Source organism: Mixophyes fleayi, chromosome 3 (genome assembly GCF_038048845.1).
Source record: "Mixophyes fleayi isolate aMixFle1 chromosome 3, aMixFle1.hap1, whole genome shotgun sequence".
In the NCBI taxonomy this organism is placed as follows: domain Eukaryota; kingdom Metazoa; phylum Chordata; class Amphibia; order Anura; family Limnodynastidae; genus Mixophyes; species Mixophyes fleayi.
Genome location: NC_134404.1, coordinates 127,533,645 through 127,550,108, shown reverse-complemented (window position 1 = coordinate 127,550,108; position 16,464 = coordinate 127,533,645). Strand labels below are relative to the sequence as shown.

Sequence of the window (16,464 nt, the reverse complement as noted above, 5' to 3'; positions counted from 1 at the left end):
AGGTGGCATTGGGACAGGGGCTGCGGCCATGACACAATCGAGCTTTTGAAGAGCTAGGCTGCCTCGTTCTCTCTTCCCCTCTCCTCCCATCCAACTATCGGACTGTTTGACAATTCATCCAATCAGCAACTACTTAAATTATTTAATGAATACAGGAATCTACATTAACAGGACAGTTGGGGGTAGGTTTAAGTAGCGTTCTCTATTTTCTTTTTCTTATTTGGGACCTAAAATGAAGACTGGGGTGGATTTTATGGCCTGAGGGAACTTCAGGTTAGTTGGGTATGTCAGTTTTTCATCTAAAAATTAGCAGAACCAAAAATCAAAAAGCTTTGAGAGAGAAGATCAATGAGCCTTTAAAATGCATCAGTTTGTGACATGTCTAATTCAGAGTAAACAGAGCCAATAAGCTGGCAAAGCACACTAAAAAAGACACAATATATACATAAAGCACCTTTGCATGTCCTATTATCTGAATGGAGGAGATAGCCAAATCTGCAGGAGCAATAGAATCCACCAATGTAATTGTGGCAGTGATGGTCGCACACCATGTCTTCATCACTTTGCTCTGCGCATTCATCTACATCTGGGGAAAGATGAAGCACACAGTTATTACCTGCCATCTGTGCAATGCAATCACAACAGAGGTTCATCAAGCTCACGGATAAGGCATAGTCATGCTTTGCAGCATGAAAAATATGAAAAAGTCCATTATGCATCTATTTAAAATAATAATATTAAATATTGAGTTTTATATGACAGGGGTCACTGTATGCTTTGCTGTATTCTGTATGCTATCCTGATGATACATAGCATTAACTAGCAGTGTAATGGATAATGAAATCTTGGTGATGGTAAATTGGAAAATCTAAAATTCTTGGGACAATAGCAATAAAAGAGGTGTTTAAAAATATCAATTGCTTAGTATTTATGAGTCATTGAAAAATTAATAATACAGTACATCTTCATATAGCACAAAATTGGGATATAGTTCCATATCATTGCTCTAGGCAAAAAAATTGAAATTGAATCCAAACATGTTAGGTTCTTTCTGAATATATCCTAACATTTTGGGTTTTATAGTTCAAAGTATTCAGAATTATTATTATTATTATTATTATTATAATTATCATTATTATTATTACTACACTATCAACTTCAAATTGAGACTGTAGAGAACTTACCAACAGCGCTATAATGAGCATCAAAGCCTGTAAAACGTTCTTCATTAGAGAAATCTGACCTGAAGGTTAGGCTCAGAAAATTCCCAGGGGACACGATCACCTGCTTCCCCGGAGCCTGCTCCGTGTCAGTACTTTCCTTTCCACAGAAAACAGCCAACACTTGTTCATCAGTCTCCACCTGGAATCCAAGCAATAGACTCAGAGAACTCTAATGATCCAAAATCTAATCTACAGCATGGATACAATACAAGAAGGCAAATATCAGAAAATGATCGTCCGTGTAGAATGTCACTTAAGGTTATGTTGATTGTGATTCTGTCATTTTTAGACTCCGTCACCCCCATCTTATTTTACGTAGTGAGCTGTTAAGATATGCATGTTGAATGTGTGGTGCCACATGGTTTTCAGGAATAAGGCTCTACATGACATTACGGATAAATCGCTAAGTTACCTAGAACAGTAGACCAAGCTCATACTGTGATTGCTGATCATACCAGGCACATTAAGCCTAGTCCAGGGGAGTTAGAGGCTGAGTGATGGTACTTGCCAGCACAAGTTTGTCAAACATATTCTGCTTCTATTAGCAAAGAAACTGAGGGAATCACAAAAATCAACTGATGTGTGGGCAGCACAGTGGTCTAGTGGTTAGCATTTCTGCCTCACAGCACTGGGGTCATGAGTTTGATTCCTGACCATGGCCTTATCTGTGTAGAGTTTGTATGTTCTCCCCATGTTTGCGTGGGTTTCCTCCTGGTGTTTCAGTTTCCTCCCACACTCCAAAAACATACTAGTAGGTTAATTAGCTGCTATTAAATTGACCTTAGTCTCTCTCAGTCTGTGTGTGTGTGTGTGTGTGTGTGTGTGTGTGTGTGTGTGTGTGTGTGTGTGTGTGTGTGCATGTAAGGGAATTTACTAGACTGTAAGCTCCAATGGGGGGACTGATATGAGTGAGTTCTCTGTACAGCGCTGCAGAATTAGTGGTGCTATATAAAGAGATGATGATGTTATCAGGTTAAATGAGGTCAAGAAATGTTACATAATCTAGGAAGGACATTTATGGACATGTTTTTTATGTGCTTCCACTCAGTGCCGTAATTAGGATGGTGCGACATGTGGCACCACTTCTGGTTCAAAGTGGGGAGCAATGACATGAAAATCAGGGTTTTTTTTCTCTAAGGAAGTTTCTAATCTAGTTTAAGAGGACTGGCTTATGGAGCTTTCTTAGTGACTGGTCTGGAGTTTCAACTTTGTGCTGCCTTACACAGACACCCCCACAGTTCCCTGCCACATGGGGCAGAAAAGTCTAAACAATGGCTGGTTGTTAGTCTGCGGTCCACCCATTCCCCCCACCCGGTGGCTGCCTCCTCACAACCTCCCTTTGGCTTCTTCCTCCACCTCCAAGGTCACAAGCAGCAGTGTGCCTCAGGACAGCTCTCTATATATTTGTCTGCTAATGTATGCACTAGAACAGCAAGATAAGGCAGACAAAAGAGAGGTGGAAAAAGGTAAGTCTTTGGTCTCCCAATGTAATGTGGGGATGTGGGTGGGAGATATTCATTCATTGGTGGAGTGAGGTGGGGACAGTTAAGTTATTGGTAGGCTGAGTATAGGTGCTATTAATATAATGGTGAGGTGAGGGTGGTGGATAATAATTTATTGCTGGGATAATGAAAAGGGCTATTCCGGTAGTGGTGGAAGCTATTTAATGGTGTGGTCTATTATTTTAACTTATGAATGTTAGATAATGTTGGGTGGCTTGGGTTTGTTTCAAAATGAATGTGGGACTGAGTTGTGGGCAGTGAGGTTTATTCATTTAGTGAGGGGCCGAGTAAGGGGGGAAGAGCTCTATTTTTTAAAAGTGAATGCTAATTAATGATGGTGCTGGTTTGGGGAAGTAGGCATATTTATTAAATATGAATGCTAGTAATTTAAGTATAGTATGTGCGGAACGTGGTTTATATAACTGAGTGCTACGAAATTATTGTCAAGGCTGTTGGGGGGGGGGGGCAATAAGCTTATTTAATAAATGTGAATGCTATTAATTTAATGTTGAATCTAGTTGTGTGGAAATAGGCCTATTAATAAATGTGAATGTTCTTAATAAAATGTTGGGGCTGGTTTGGGGGGAGTGGAGGCCTAATTATTAAATGTGGGTGGTGTTGATTTATTGTTGGGGTTTAGTTATTAAATGTGAATGCTATTAATTTAATATATGAGTTGGTTGGGGGAAAATAGGCCTGTTTATTAAATGGTAATGCTATTAATTTAATGTCGGAACAAGCTGGGATCATATGCAAGAAAAGACACAAGCATGAAAAAGCAATTTTACGGATGTTCTATCAGATACAGCTCAAGATGTTTCACAACACTAACATATGTGCTAGGTTTCCTTCAGGAGTAACAAGTGTGCATATTTACACACCAAGGGCCTGATTCATTAAGGATCTTAACTTAAGAAACTTCTTATTTCAGTCTCCTGGACAAAACCATGTTACAGTGCAAGGGGTGCAAATTAAAAACGAAATAAAAAAACAGTCAGTATTTAACGTATGTGCACAGCGGAATACTAATTTGCACCTCTTGCATTGTAACGTGGTTTTATCCAGGAGACTGAAATAAGAAGTTTCTTAAGTTAAGATCCTTAATGAATCAGGCCCCAAGCTAGCATACAAAGTATAGAGATATGGCTTGACAGAATTCATAGTAAATGCAAAGGTTCGAATAATCTATTTATTAACAGTTATTTATAGAATTCCTATATGTTAGGCAAAACATACTCCACACAAATAGAGTTCTGGTAGAAATTGAACTCAAGACTCCAGCGCTGTGAGGCAGCAATGCTAATCACCGTGACACCATACTGTCTATATATTGTACACAATATAAACATGTAAAGAAGTGTCATATACACAACAGAGAATATTGTCTGGACAGTGTTATGAATAAATCTAAAAGTGGCATTTTCGATACAAATTATAATTAAATATAAACACAGGTACAAAATACAAAAACAAATTAAATTAAATTAATTGTTGTTTTCCCCTTGAACAATCAAATGGGATACTTGTTTCCTGCCACAGTCCAACTTGATATATCAATTAAGTAATGCGAATAGATGACTGCAACTTCATATAATATAGCAGCAACACTAAACTGTACAGTTAATAATTTGCAATGAGCCAATCCAAAGCAGATAGCTAGTGCTGCTGAATGTCATCATCATCATCATTGCGTCTTGTTACACAAGCCATACAGCAACCACAGAGGTAAACCTCCTCGCAGCATATGCATCTGCCTAGGTAGCAATTACATAAACACTCCCTTACTGCAAGGCTGATCTTCCTCTCTCACCGCTCCACATCTGCTGCACCCAGGGCCGGATTAAGGGAATGGAGGCCCCCTTAGCCCGTGAGGCCCCCAATGTGAGCCGCTTGCTGCCCCCCGTGAGGCCCCCCAAGCACTTACCTGTCAGTGCAGTCCTCCTTCCGCGGCGCACTGTAAGCTCCTTACTGAGGAGATCTCGCGAGATCTCCTCAGTAAGCAGATTGCTGAGCGGCGCCGGGGACGGAGGACTGCACTGACAGTGCTCAGCAGCATTGATCGGGATGGGGGTGCCCCCGCCCCCGGACCGATCAATAATGCTGCTGAGGACTTTGAAGGGCCCCCTGGATGCCCGAGGCCCCTGGGCTATAGCCCAGTTAGCCCTAGGGTTAATCCGGCCCTGGCTGCACCTCTTTGAAAATCTCTAAATTGGCTCCCTCTGTCCTCCAGAATCAAATTAAAATTACTCATGGTTGCCTACAAAGCTCTCAACAACACTACCCGTGCATACATCTCAACTCTCATATCAAAATATTCTTCCTTTTGCCCTCTTAGTTCTACCTCTGACCTTTGCCTTGTCTCTTCTCTGGTAACCACCTTTCATTTCCGCCTACAAGACTTCTCCCGTGCTGCTCCCCAGTTATGGAAATCCCTACTATCAGATTTTCTCACAGCCTTTAAACCGTAAGACGCTCTTTGAAAACCCATCTCTTTTTTTAGAGGTGACCTTAACCCAGATAACACCAATCTTCACTCTGAACCACATTTGCTTCTCTTGTTTCACCTGTGTCCTCTTCCAGTTAGAATGTAAGCTCTCTAATGATCAGGGTCCTTCATACCCTTTGTTTTCATGTCTGCGTTTATTTTGTCTACCTTGTATATCCCTGTTTTATGTATGTACGGTTTTCCCTACTGTACGGTGCTGCAGGGCACTGTGGCGCCTTACAAAGCTACAATAATAATAATAATTATTGTATTTAACCTATGATTGCCCTCTCCCCTTCTCTCCCTTTTTCCAATTCTGCAGTCGTAAGAAGTGGTAAGTGTAAGATGGGACCAAATCTGCATATGGACATATGCATATGGATTTTATATGCGCATATGGAGCATAGAGTCGGGGGTGAGGGGAGATGTATGTGGGGGGCAGACGTGTGTTTTCAACACTAAGGGGTAAATGTATCAAAGTGCGATTTTGCAACTCCAGCGATTTTCTCGGGAGAGTTGAAACTCGCCGATGTATGAAGCTGAGTTTTCATACAAAATCACCAGAGTTCTGCTTCTGTCAAAATCGCTGTTTGCAAGATCGCCAGAGATCAAACTCCCGACTGTTTGCCACTGCAGCTATACAGCTCTCAAATGTATGAAGCTGCGAGTTAGCGAACTCAGGAGAGTTTGCTTCTAAACACGCCAGATGCAACACGCTGCTTGATAGCAGCGTGTTGTAGAAATACATCCCTGTTACACTGCCCTGGCAGTGTTAAAATGCAAAAGAATAGATAAAAGTTTAAAAAAAAAAAAAGCGTGAGGTCCCCCCACTATTTATGCTTAACCCTAGTGCTGCCTGACTAGTGCTGGTCCCGTGAAAATCGGGGAAAAAATTGCTGGTCCCCCCGATTTTCACTTTACCAGCACTAGGCAAACCAGCCAGGGTTGGCGGCACTATAGCAGGCTATACGCACGGCAGCCAGGGCATGTTGGCACTTGGAGAACCACAAGTGCCAACATGCCCTGACATTCCTGGCTTGCTGGGACCTGTCGTTCCACAAAAAAAAAAGTTAAAAAAACAACAACACCCTAGTAAAAACCACATCTATTTATTAAAAATAAAAACCCCACAATAAATACACTAACCACCCTCATTTTAACCACATCTATTTAATAAAAAAAAACAAAAAACAAATACTCACCAAAGATGTCTTCTTTCTTCTTCCAAAGTGTCCTTGCTTGCCCCAGTCCCTTAATATTTATACCTTCAATAGTCCATGCTTGCCCCAGTCCCAGCAAATGTGTACTTCCAAAATGGCTTGAAGAAATTCAGCATCACTTCGGCCAGAAGGGCCCCATATTTGTAACATCCCGACTCTGTGTTCTTGATTGTAGTAAAATCAAAAAAATCTTGAGGCGCCGCAAACACCTCCTACTAGGTAGGAGGTCCGAACCGCAATGAACTTACGTTCATTGCGTAAGCTATAACTACAGTATAATGTGATTTTCCCACGCTAGTGGGGGAATCACCTAATACTGTACCTAGAGCTTGCGCAAGTAACGTAGCTCATTGTGCATGCGCTACATTACTTGCGTAAGCTGTATTTACTGTATTACAGCTTACGCAAGTAACGTAGCGCATGCGCAATGAGCTACATTACTTGTGTAAGCTCTAGGTACAGTATTAGGTGATTCCCCCACTAGCGTGCGAAAATCACATTATACTGTAGTTATAGCTTACGCAATGAACATAAGTTCATTGCGGTTAGGACCTCCTACCTAGTAGGAGGTGTTTGCGGCTCCTCAATTATTATTTTTTTTACTACAATCAAGAACACAGTCGGGATGTTACAAATATGGGGCCCTTCTGGCCGAAGCCAAGAAGATATTCTACAAGCCATCCCGTTTGGAAGTATAATTTGCTGGGACTGGGGCAAGCACGGATCTTGGAAAGAAGAAAGAAGACATCTTTGGTGAGTATTTGTTTTTTTTTATTTTTATTAAATAGATGTGGTTTAAATGAGGGTGGTTAGTGTATTTATTGTGAGGTTTTTATTTTTAATAAATGTGTGGTTTGTACTAGGGTGTTGTTGTTTATTTAACTTTTTTCTTTGTGGAACTACAGGTCCCAGCAAACCAGGGATGTCAGGGCATGTTGGCACTTGTGGTTCTCCAAGTGCCAACATGCCCTGGCTGCCGTGGGTATGCTGCTGCTTGTAGTTATACAAGCACCAGCATGGCCACACTGTTTTTGGCAACCTGGCTGGCTGGGACTTGTAGTTCCACAAAAAAAAAATGGCGTCAGTTTATTTTTTCCATACTTTTTTGCCATACATTACCCTACTACCCACAGCCCAGGGGTAGTAGGAAGAGCCCTAGTGCTATCAGCACTGGGCTGGTTCTTTCTAGGGGGGGGGGCCCGCTCGTTTTTTTCGGCAGACCCCACTCCCTAGGGAGTCCAGCCCAGCGCTGAACAGTCTAGGGTTGGTTAGTCATTATGGCAGGGGGACCCCTGCCGCGTGTCCCCCTGCTATAGTGCCGCCAACCCTGGCTGGTTTGCCTAGTGCTGGTAAAGTGAAAACCGGGGGGGACCCCACGCAAAATTTTTCCCCAATTTTTACAGGACCAGCACTAGTCAGGCAGCACTAGGGTTAAGCATAAATAGTGGGGGGACCTCACGCTTTTTTTTTTTTAAAACTTTTATCTATTCTTTTACATTTTGACAGCTGCCGGAGCTCCGGCAGCTGTATGACAGGGCAGTGTAACAGTGATGTGTTGACAACTCACTGTTACAACACAGGAGAGTTTGCCAAACACAGGAGAGTTAGCTAAACTCGGGAGTGTTTACATCGCCCGAAATCGCCAGAGATGACCAGCAATTTTGAACATGAGTGTCAAAATCGCAGCTTGATACATTTCCAGTTTTTTTTTCAAAACTCGCGGTTAAACACCCGCGATTTGCCGCGATTTAAACACGCTGGCAAGCTCGCACTTTGATACATTTACCCCTAAGTGTTTTTCTCACAAAGTGTTTACAAAATACAGTTAAACAAGACAATATGCTAACTGCTAACCATTGTTCATCTGTTCTATCCCCAGGTATGTACAAGAACGGAACATCTCATTCTCTCTTATTCTCATCTCTGCAACCGTGCCTGTATTTTTTTTAAGAAGTATGTAATAGGACTTTGTTACTTAACCTGTGCTTAGTTGCTGCTCATTGCATCAATTTTATGACTCTGGCCTGGCTCTTATATAGCCTCAGTAAGCCCAATAGTCGCCATTCCTTTCTCTGATCAGCAGTCCAATTAGCACAGATGTCATTATTTTGAAATCAGTATCACTATATCTTAGCATTTAGTCTGGGGGAGATGTATGTGGGGGCAGACATGTGGTTTTCTCAAAAAGTGTTTAGAAAATACAGTTAAACAAGACAGTTGAACAACAATTGAAGACATTTAGAAATAATCTACATCTGTTGCAGCTTTACTCTGCTACGTCTGATTGAACAGGACATTACAACTAGGTAATTCTTTTAATTCCCACATTTGTTGCAATTTTCCTTCTAAATTCCAATGTTTGCCAAAATATTTTTCTTGCTTTCCCTTCATGGCATTATCTTTAGAATTATATCCTACTTTATCCTTCCTGCAACACACACCTCTGTCCACATTGCCCCTTCATTACTTCACTCACCTCTAGTTAACACTTATGAACTGTTGTCCTATTTAAATTTAATAGTTAAAGCAGCCTCACCCTGTCACCAGAAACTAAAAGGACACACAGCTTACAATCATCTTTCTTATCTTTCTTCCTCCCTGCTTCTATTAGCTAGTGATATATCACATAATCCAGGTCCCCCACACTTTTCCCACACAAATGTATCTGAACTCTACCGAAACGAGCAAACCTCAAATGCATCACCTGTTTCCCCTCTCTTACAAAGTCCTTTAAATGTGCCCTTTGAATGCACGCTCTGTTTGTAACAAACTTACATCCATACATGACCTCTTCCTCTCAAACCACCTCAACTTTATGGCAATAACAGAAACATGGCTCATGTAATCAGACACTGCCTCACCTGCAGCCATTTCACATGGTGGTCTCCATTTCACCCACACTCCCAGACCTGGAGGCAGACAGGGAGGTGAGGTTGGACTACTTTTCTCCCCACAGTGCACATTCATAGTTCTACCAAATGTCCCATCACTCACGTTCACATCTTTTGAAGTACATAAAGTTAGGATTTTTAACTCATTCTCTATGAGTATCGTTGTGATCTATCACCCCCCTGGACCCCACCAATTATTTCTTGAACACTTCTCTGCATGACTCCCTCACTTCTTATCTTTTGACATCCCCACCATCATCATGGGTGATTTCCACATCCCTATTACTAATCCACGTTCCAATGCTGCTTCAAAAGTGCTCCCTCTAACCTCCTCACTTGACTTCTCCCAGTGGATTGAATCTACTACTCATCAGGATGGTCACTGTTTTGATCTTGTTTTCTCTAGACTATGCTTAGTTTCTAATTTCCTTAACACTCCTTTCCCCCTCTCGGATCATCACCTTATTAGTTACTCGCTCACTCCAAGTTCTATAACCTTCCAGCTGTCAAACTGTTCCAGTCCTCCTCATACCCGCAGGAATATTAACTCTTTTGACTTTCAACAGTTTTTCACCTCTCACCAACACCTTCTCTCCCCAATTTCTACATTCTCCTCCCCTGATATAGCAGTTCCTCATTTTCACCATACCCTAGCAACTGTCCTTGATCAAGTGGCTCCAGCGACTCTTCATACTCCGCGTAGACTTCGTTGACAACCATGGCACACTAAAGTAACATGAAATCTACAAAACCTTTCTCGTAAAGCTGAACGTCATTGACGTAAATCTTGAACCTCTAATGTTTTTAGCGCATGTACTGCTATCTACCACTCCTATCGAAGTGCTCTGGATATTGCTAAACAGACATACATAAAATCTCTCATCTATGCTCAGGCTTCTAACCCCAAATGCCCTTTTAAAACATTTAAATATCTTTTCAATCCTCCCACCCCAAACCCTCCGACTACCATAAGTGCCCAGGATCTTGCTTCCTCTTTCAAGCACAAGATTGATAAGATCAGACTTGAAATGTGTCATCTCCCTCGGCTAGCAATCAGCTCAATACCTTCCCAACATCCACTGACACCCTCTCTTCATTTGATCCCACAAATGAAGAGGAAGTTTCTACTCACATCTTATCTTCCTACTCTACCTCCTGTCCTCTTGATCCCATACCCTCAGAAATTGTTAGGTCCTTGTCTCATGTGCTCATTCCACCTCTAACTAAAATCTGTAATCTATTTTTCTCTACTGGTATCTTTCCTTCACTATTCAAGAACGCAGTGAATACTCCTTTCTGAAAAAACAAAATTCTGAACCAAACTCTCTCTCTAATTACTGCCCCATCTCTCAGCTCCCATGTCACTCCAAACTTCTTAAGAGAATTGCCCACACTCGCCTCAAACGTTTCCTTTCTGCAAACAATCTATTGGATCCTCTTCAATCAGGCTTTCGCTCTCAACACTCCACAGAGACTGCACTGACCAAGGCTGTCAATGATCTTATCACAGCTAAAGCTAAAGGTGGTTACTCTCTTCTAATTCTCCTGAATCTCTCTGCTGTATTTGACACTGTTGACAATCTCTTCTAATATAGACGCCGCAATCTCTAGGTCTTCAAGACACTGTCCTATCCTTGTTCTCATCCTACCTATCTAATCACTCTTTCAGTGTTAATTTATCTGGAATAACCTTCACTCCGCTTCCTTTACCAGTTGAAGTACCACAAGACTCAGTCCTATGTGCTATGCTGTTCTCTATCTACACCACTTCTCTTGGAAAACTAATAAGCTCCTTTGGATTTCAGTATCATATCTATGCAGATGATACACAAATTTATCTATCCTCTTCTGATCTTTCACCATCTGTGTTGTCACTGACTGTCTTTCTGCCATTTCATCTTGGATGTCCTCTCACCAACTCAAACACAATCTTTCAAAAACAGAATTAATAATATTCCCACCTAACAATAAAAGTTTCCTGCCTGACATTTCTATTTCTGTTAACAACATAACCATAAATCCCACCGCACAAGATCACTGCCTAGGTGTAATCCTTGACTCGCAACTATCCTTTCTTCCCCACATCAACTCTATATTTACATCATGCTGCATACATCTAAAAACATTTCCAGAATATGTACATATCTCACGCAAGACACTGCAAAAACGTCAATTCATGCACTCATCATCTCTCACATTGACTATTGTAAATCCCTCTTTAATGGTCTTCCAAAAATCAGACTCGAGCCCCTACAATCTATTTTGCATGCAGCAGCTAGAATGATTTCCCTTGCAAATCGTTTTACGTCTGCTGAGTCACTCGGTCAGTCTCTACATTGGTTGTCTGTGTTTCAACAAATCCAATATAAAATTCTTCTACTAACATACAAGGCCATCAACAGAATTGCAGTGACATACATCTCCTCACTTGTCTCAAAACATCTCCCAACTCGTCACCTCCGATCTGCGTCTCTCTTTCACTTCACTTTCTCTCTTTCTCAGTTACAGGACTTTTTCGAGCTGCACCCACTTTATGGAATTCACTCCCTCGCACCACAAGACTTTCCTCTAGTCTTCAAACCTTCAAGCATTTTCTGAAAACCCACCTCTTCAGACAAGTTTATAATATTCCTCTACCACCCTCTTAATCTCCCTAGTTTACCCTATTACCACCCTCTACACAGCTAACACAAGACAACAACCATCTGACCAACATAGTTGTTTGACACATACAGTCCACTAAATACTTTGTAACCTTTGCATTCTAGCTGGACAAATTTTCAATATGATATAACACTTACCCATGTGCATCAAACCATTGTCCTTTAGATTTTAAGCTTGCGAGCAGGGCCCTCTTACCTCTCTGTATGTCTGTATTACACAGTATTGTTTTATTACTGTTTGTTATCAGTTGTAAAGTACTACAGAATCTACTGGAGCTATATAAATAAATGTATATGATGATGAGATTAGTATTTTATGCAAATAAATCAGCCACACATCGAACTCTACATAAACCCCATTATTGTTAAGTTCTGTTTGTTTGTTTTTATCATTAGTTTTTGTTAAATTATTTAGTTTATATATGATAGTACCTGAGCAGCGCATATGTGATTTATTGGTTTATAGCACTACAATTTCCAGCAAACACATGCATAGTGTAGAACTGACAGAACTGTCTTGTATTATCTGTCCTCACTGACAGCTTACACTGTGTGCTGTCCCATGTAGACTTCAGTGTTACATTTTTACCTTGAATATCTGAAAACTGGTAAAAATTTTAATTTAAACAAAAGAACACAGTAAAGAAAATGAAGTGTGATGGAGCTGAACAGTACAAATGTGAATGAATATGACCTAGAGTAACCCTGACTCCTCTTTTTCTCCAGCCACTCACATAATTGTGTGAGAAAATGCTTGTTATTACCTGGCAGCTAAGGAAGCACCATATTCTTATTGTAATTTTTGGAATAAAGAGTTAAATACAATCTATATACACTAGTTCATACTGTTCTATTCCTGGTAAGAAGTCAAACTCCAGGTCATTGTCACTTGCTGTAAACAATCTGAGATAAAACTTTCAACTCTTTCACCAACTCCCAGCACTGACCAGTAAGTCAGCTATATACAGTGACTAATATTTCCATTAACATCATTTACAGAACCAAGTCTTGTTTGGAGTTTATGCACATAATCTATATGGTACACAATAAAGGCTGAGTTTCAGGCAATGTTGACATTTGAGGGTGATAAAGGACAGAATGGGCATTTGTCCGGAGCCCCTAGTTCTTAATTGTCCACCCTTCCCTGCTGTCTCCTGTTATCCTCCACTGTCCGCATATACCATCCATCTTGCTGGACATCTTAACTCATAACTCCTCATTAGAAGTAATATGAGATTGGAGGTCTTTTTGTGCCTATACAAGTGGCAATTTGTGGCCAAATAGCTCTAATATGGCCTAATTGGCAGTCCTAATCACAATGGGTACAAGTAATTAGAATTTCCACATGGCCAACCCTGTGTGAGAAGGGGCCTGCAAGAAATGGAAAAAGGGAACACTACTAGTGTTCCGCTGAAAAAAACTGTACAATAAATCCAGTCTGGGACCTGTTTGTGTCAGTCCAGGTGTTTGGTTTACTTCAGGGCAGTGGTAAATACATAGGGATCTATGTATTTAGACACATCTCCACTCTTTCCTCCATTGCAGTGGCAGATCCAGGAAGGGGGCGATCGGGGCAATCGCCCCCCCCCCCCCCCCCAGCGGGGGCTTGCTGCCGGAGGCTGCACAGTATGTGCAGGTCCGCTCGGCAGTGACAGTGTGCTGCCTGGCTACTCTGATTGTGTTTTAAACACAATCAGAGCAGCCAGGCAGCACATTGTCACTGCCGAGCGGACCTGCACATACTGTGCAGCCGCCGGCAGCCTTAAGAGTCTGAAAGGGGGCGGGGCCTAAATCGCCCTCCCTAAATCGCCCGGGGTAGAAAATCTTTCTAGATCCGTCCCTGCTCCATTGTTGCCTTGCTCATCAGAAGTTTGGCCAGAGGACAGGGGAGAACTGGCAAATTTTAGTTCTGGGGGCAAGACTCAACTAAGTAGCCTATTAGGAACATTTTGAAGAAAAAAAATGCATGTGGTCCACTGACCCAGCCCAAGGTAGCCCACTATGGGAACAGCCAGGGGGGGGGGGGCAGATTTCCAGCTGCCCTCCAGCCCAGCCTGTCCCTGCCAAAGGAGGATTTGGGGCAGGGACAGGGAGCAAGCTACCCCATATCCTATTCCCTGCACTGAAATCTTCACCTCAGATTGTGTTATGTGTAATGCATAAATATTATACATGTTGCTATCATCAAAATGAAGCCTGTTCATATATAGAGACCATAGCTTTCAACTTTTTTAAATATTTTCCAGGTATATTTTTCTGTGGAGACAGTACATTTGTTGAGATACTGCAACAGACTCAGACTCAATGCTGCTGGAGTGACTACACTGGATGTACTGAAGATGGTGTAGTTCCTTAATATATTATTGTGATGTAGCTCTGTGGTATAGCAATGTACTGTTTTGCTAAGAATGTTCTAGTTTGTTCTCATGTTGGTTTTACATTTACAATATATTATATCTGTATGCTGAGATAACTTTAATACAAATGTTATTCCACAAAGAACTTCCCAGTGTGTGTCTATTGAATGAATAAATGCAAGATAATTTGCAACAAAAGCCATGTGTAAAACTGTCTTGACGAAGCCTAAAGAGCTAAAAAACATATCATGTCATTGTGATAGGATGGACCACCTATGCCACCCTGTCTGTTGTTGCTGGGAACTGGCTGGGCTTAATTTGCCACCATTCCATTTCTTTATCCCAGTTGTTCCCTCTAACTGCAGTAGGAAGGGCTTAAGCTGCTGCCACCACTGGACTTCTTAGCTGCATCCAGAACTGCGTCCTTCTGGGTAGCTGTCGCTGCAAGTGTACCCCCTTGCTGGTACACCTGGGCTGGTAAAGCTGACCTCTTGCCTTCAGATCAGGGTTGCTGTGGATTGTACCCCTGACCTATCCACGGGCCAGAGCTGCGGGTAGCTGCAAAGCGTTGGTACTGGAAAGCTGGGTCCAAACCTCAGAACAGCCGGAAGCAGATTAGATTTGGGTCTCATCTGTAGGTCGCAGGAAATACAGCAGGTAAGAAGTTGTCAGGCAGGATCCTGAAGCATGTGACATTTATTCGCTGAAGTGTCCTGATAAGGGCAGTTCACACTCCAGTCTGTGGTACTAGCGATCTTTCCAGAAGCATAGACGGTAAAATAATTATACATTTCAGTACAAACCAGTGCTGTTTTATACAGGTTTGGACATAGCCTTGCAGGGGGTAAGCGATCACCCTGAACTCTATGCTGGCCCCAAGAAGTCTGAGTTATTTTTAGTATCAGGATGCAATATGTTTTCCCAAAACATGGATTTAAATGCAATGTTAAGTTAACAAATTTTACACTAATCTGCTATATCCCAAATCCTTCTGTGTGCATTATTCAGACAGGATCTGAGATGCAGGATACAAGCCACACAGACAGAGAGGCAACTGCTTCCCCTGCTGTGTATACACACTGACAGACATGTTGGCAACTGAGATTAAAAGGTCTAATTGACATGGGGGATTTTCTTTATAAAAGTTATACAAATCCAAATATGACATCATCCCTCAGAAGTTACAAATCAATACCTCAGAAAAGAATGCATTTCCTATACAGAAATATAACACAATATAATAAAATAAGCACATTTCTAATACACAGTATCAAGAATCAGTATATTTGCAACAATAAAAATTGGCACACTGTGCCAATAATTTAAATATATTATTACAATAAGTTACATATACGTGATCCAGCCATAGTCATGTACACTAAATTTGATAAAGATCCTTAAAAATTAAAAATGAAGTCAAAAAATCTAGAGAGTAACAATCAATAGTAAGAATTGCAAATAAATCAGTCATACGTCTTAATTCTAATCTATCTCTATATGAGCCCCATTATTGTTCGGGAACCTGTAGAAAATGGGCTGATTCACTATCTTTTTCTGACTAAAACCATCATAGTAATTTGGTACTAGTGATGGAACTAAAAGATTTGAACACTTGTTACTTTCAGAATTTAGTGGAAACATACCACTATTGTGTAAGCTAAAGTCATCATTCAGGCCTGAAATTGTTTCCATAATATTTCAGACTACTCTTTTCTCATTTTGAAGTGTGCAGTACCCTCTTCTTCTACCGTGTAGAGAAACAAATGGGATGATATAAACAAACAGTTGCTGGTTCCCCAGGCCTTATATAATACAGTGATAAAATTGGCTCACAGACACATATTAAAGGGACACTCAGGAGTGGAAAAACAAGAGAGCGAGTTCTAAAGACGTTTACTGGCCAGAAGTTATTACTGATATAAATAACTACTAATTCCGAATGCCAACATACTTCTCTTTTTAAGGCAATCTGCAGCCTATTTATGTCCTACAAATTACTGATGTGCCATTTGAGAGAATAACCATGGACTCCATAGGCCCACTTGAAAAAGCAGCTAGGGGAACACCAATTTATTATGGTTGTTTTAGACTGCTATCTTGGGGTTTTACCTTTGCAAAGACCA

At 41.2% G+C, this 16,464-nt stretch overlaps 1 protein-coding gene across 3 annotated transcripts in view; it reads right to left on the bottom strand.

Annotated features, from left to right (window-relative positions):
- The window catches only part of MASP1 (MBL associated serine protease 1), a 106,860-nt gene that overhangs the window by 69,224 nt on the left and 21,172 nt on the right, over positions 1-16,464 (bottom strand). For all 3 annotated transcript variants that reach the window (XM_075202322.1, XM_075202323.1, XM_075202324.1), the window contains exons 3-4: positions 1,185-1,362; positions 455-586 (exon numbers count right to left, since the gene is read on the bottom strand). In XM_075202322.1, coding sequence (XP_075058423.1) covers positions 455-586; positions 1,185-1,362 — 310 coding nt within the window. The remainder of the gene's footprint in view (positions 1-454; positions 587-1,184; positions 1,363-16,464) is intronic.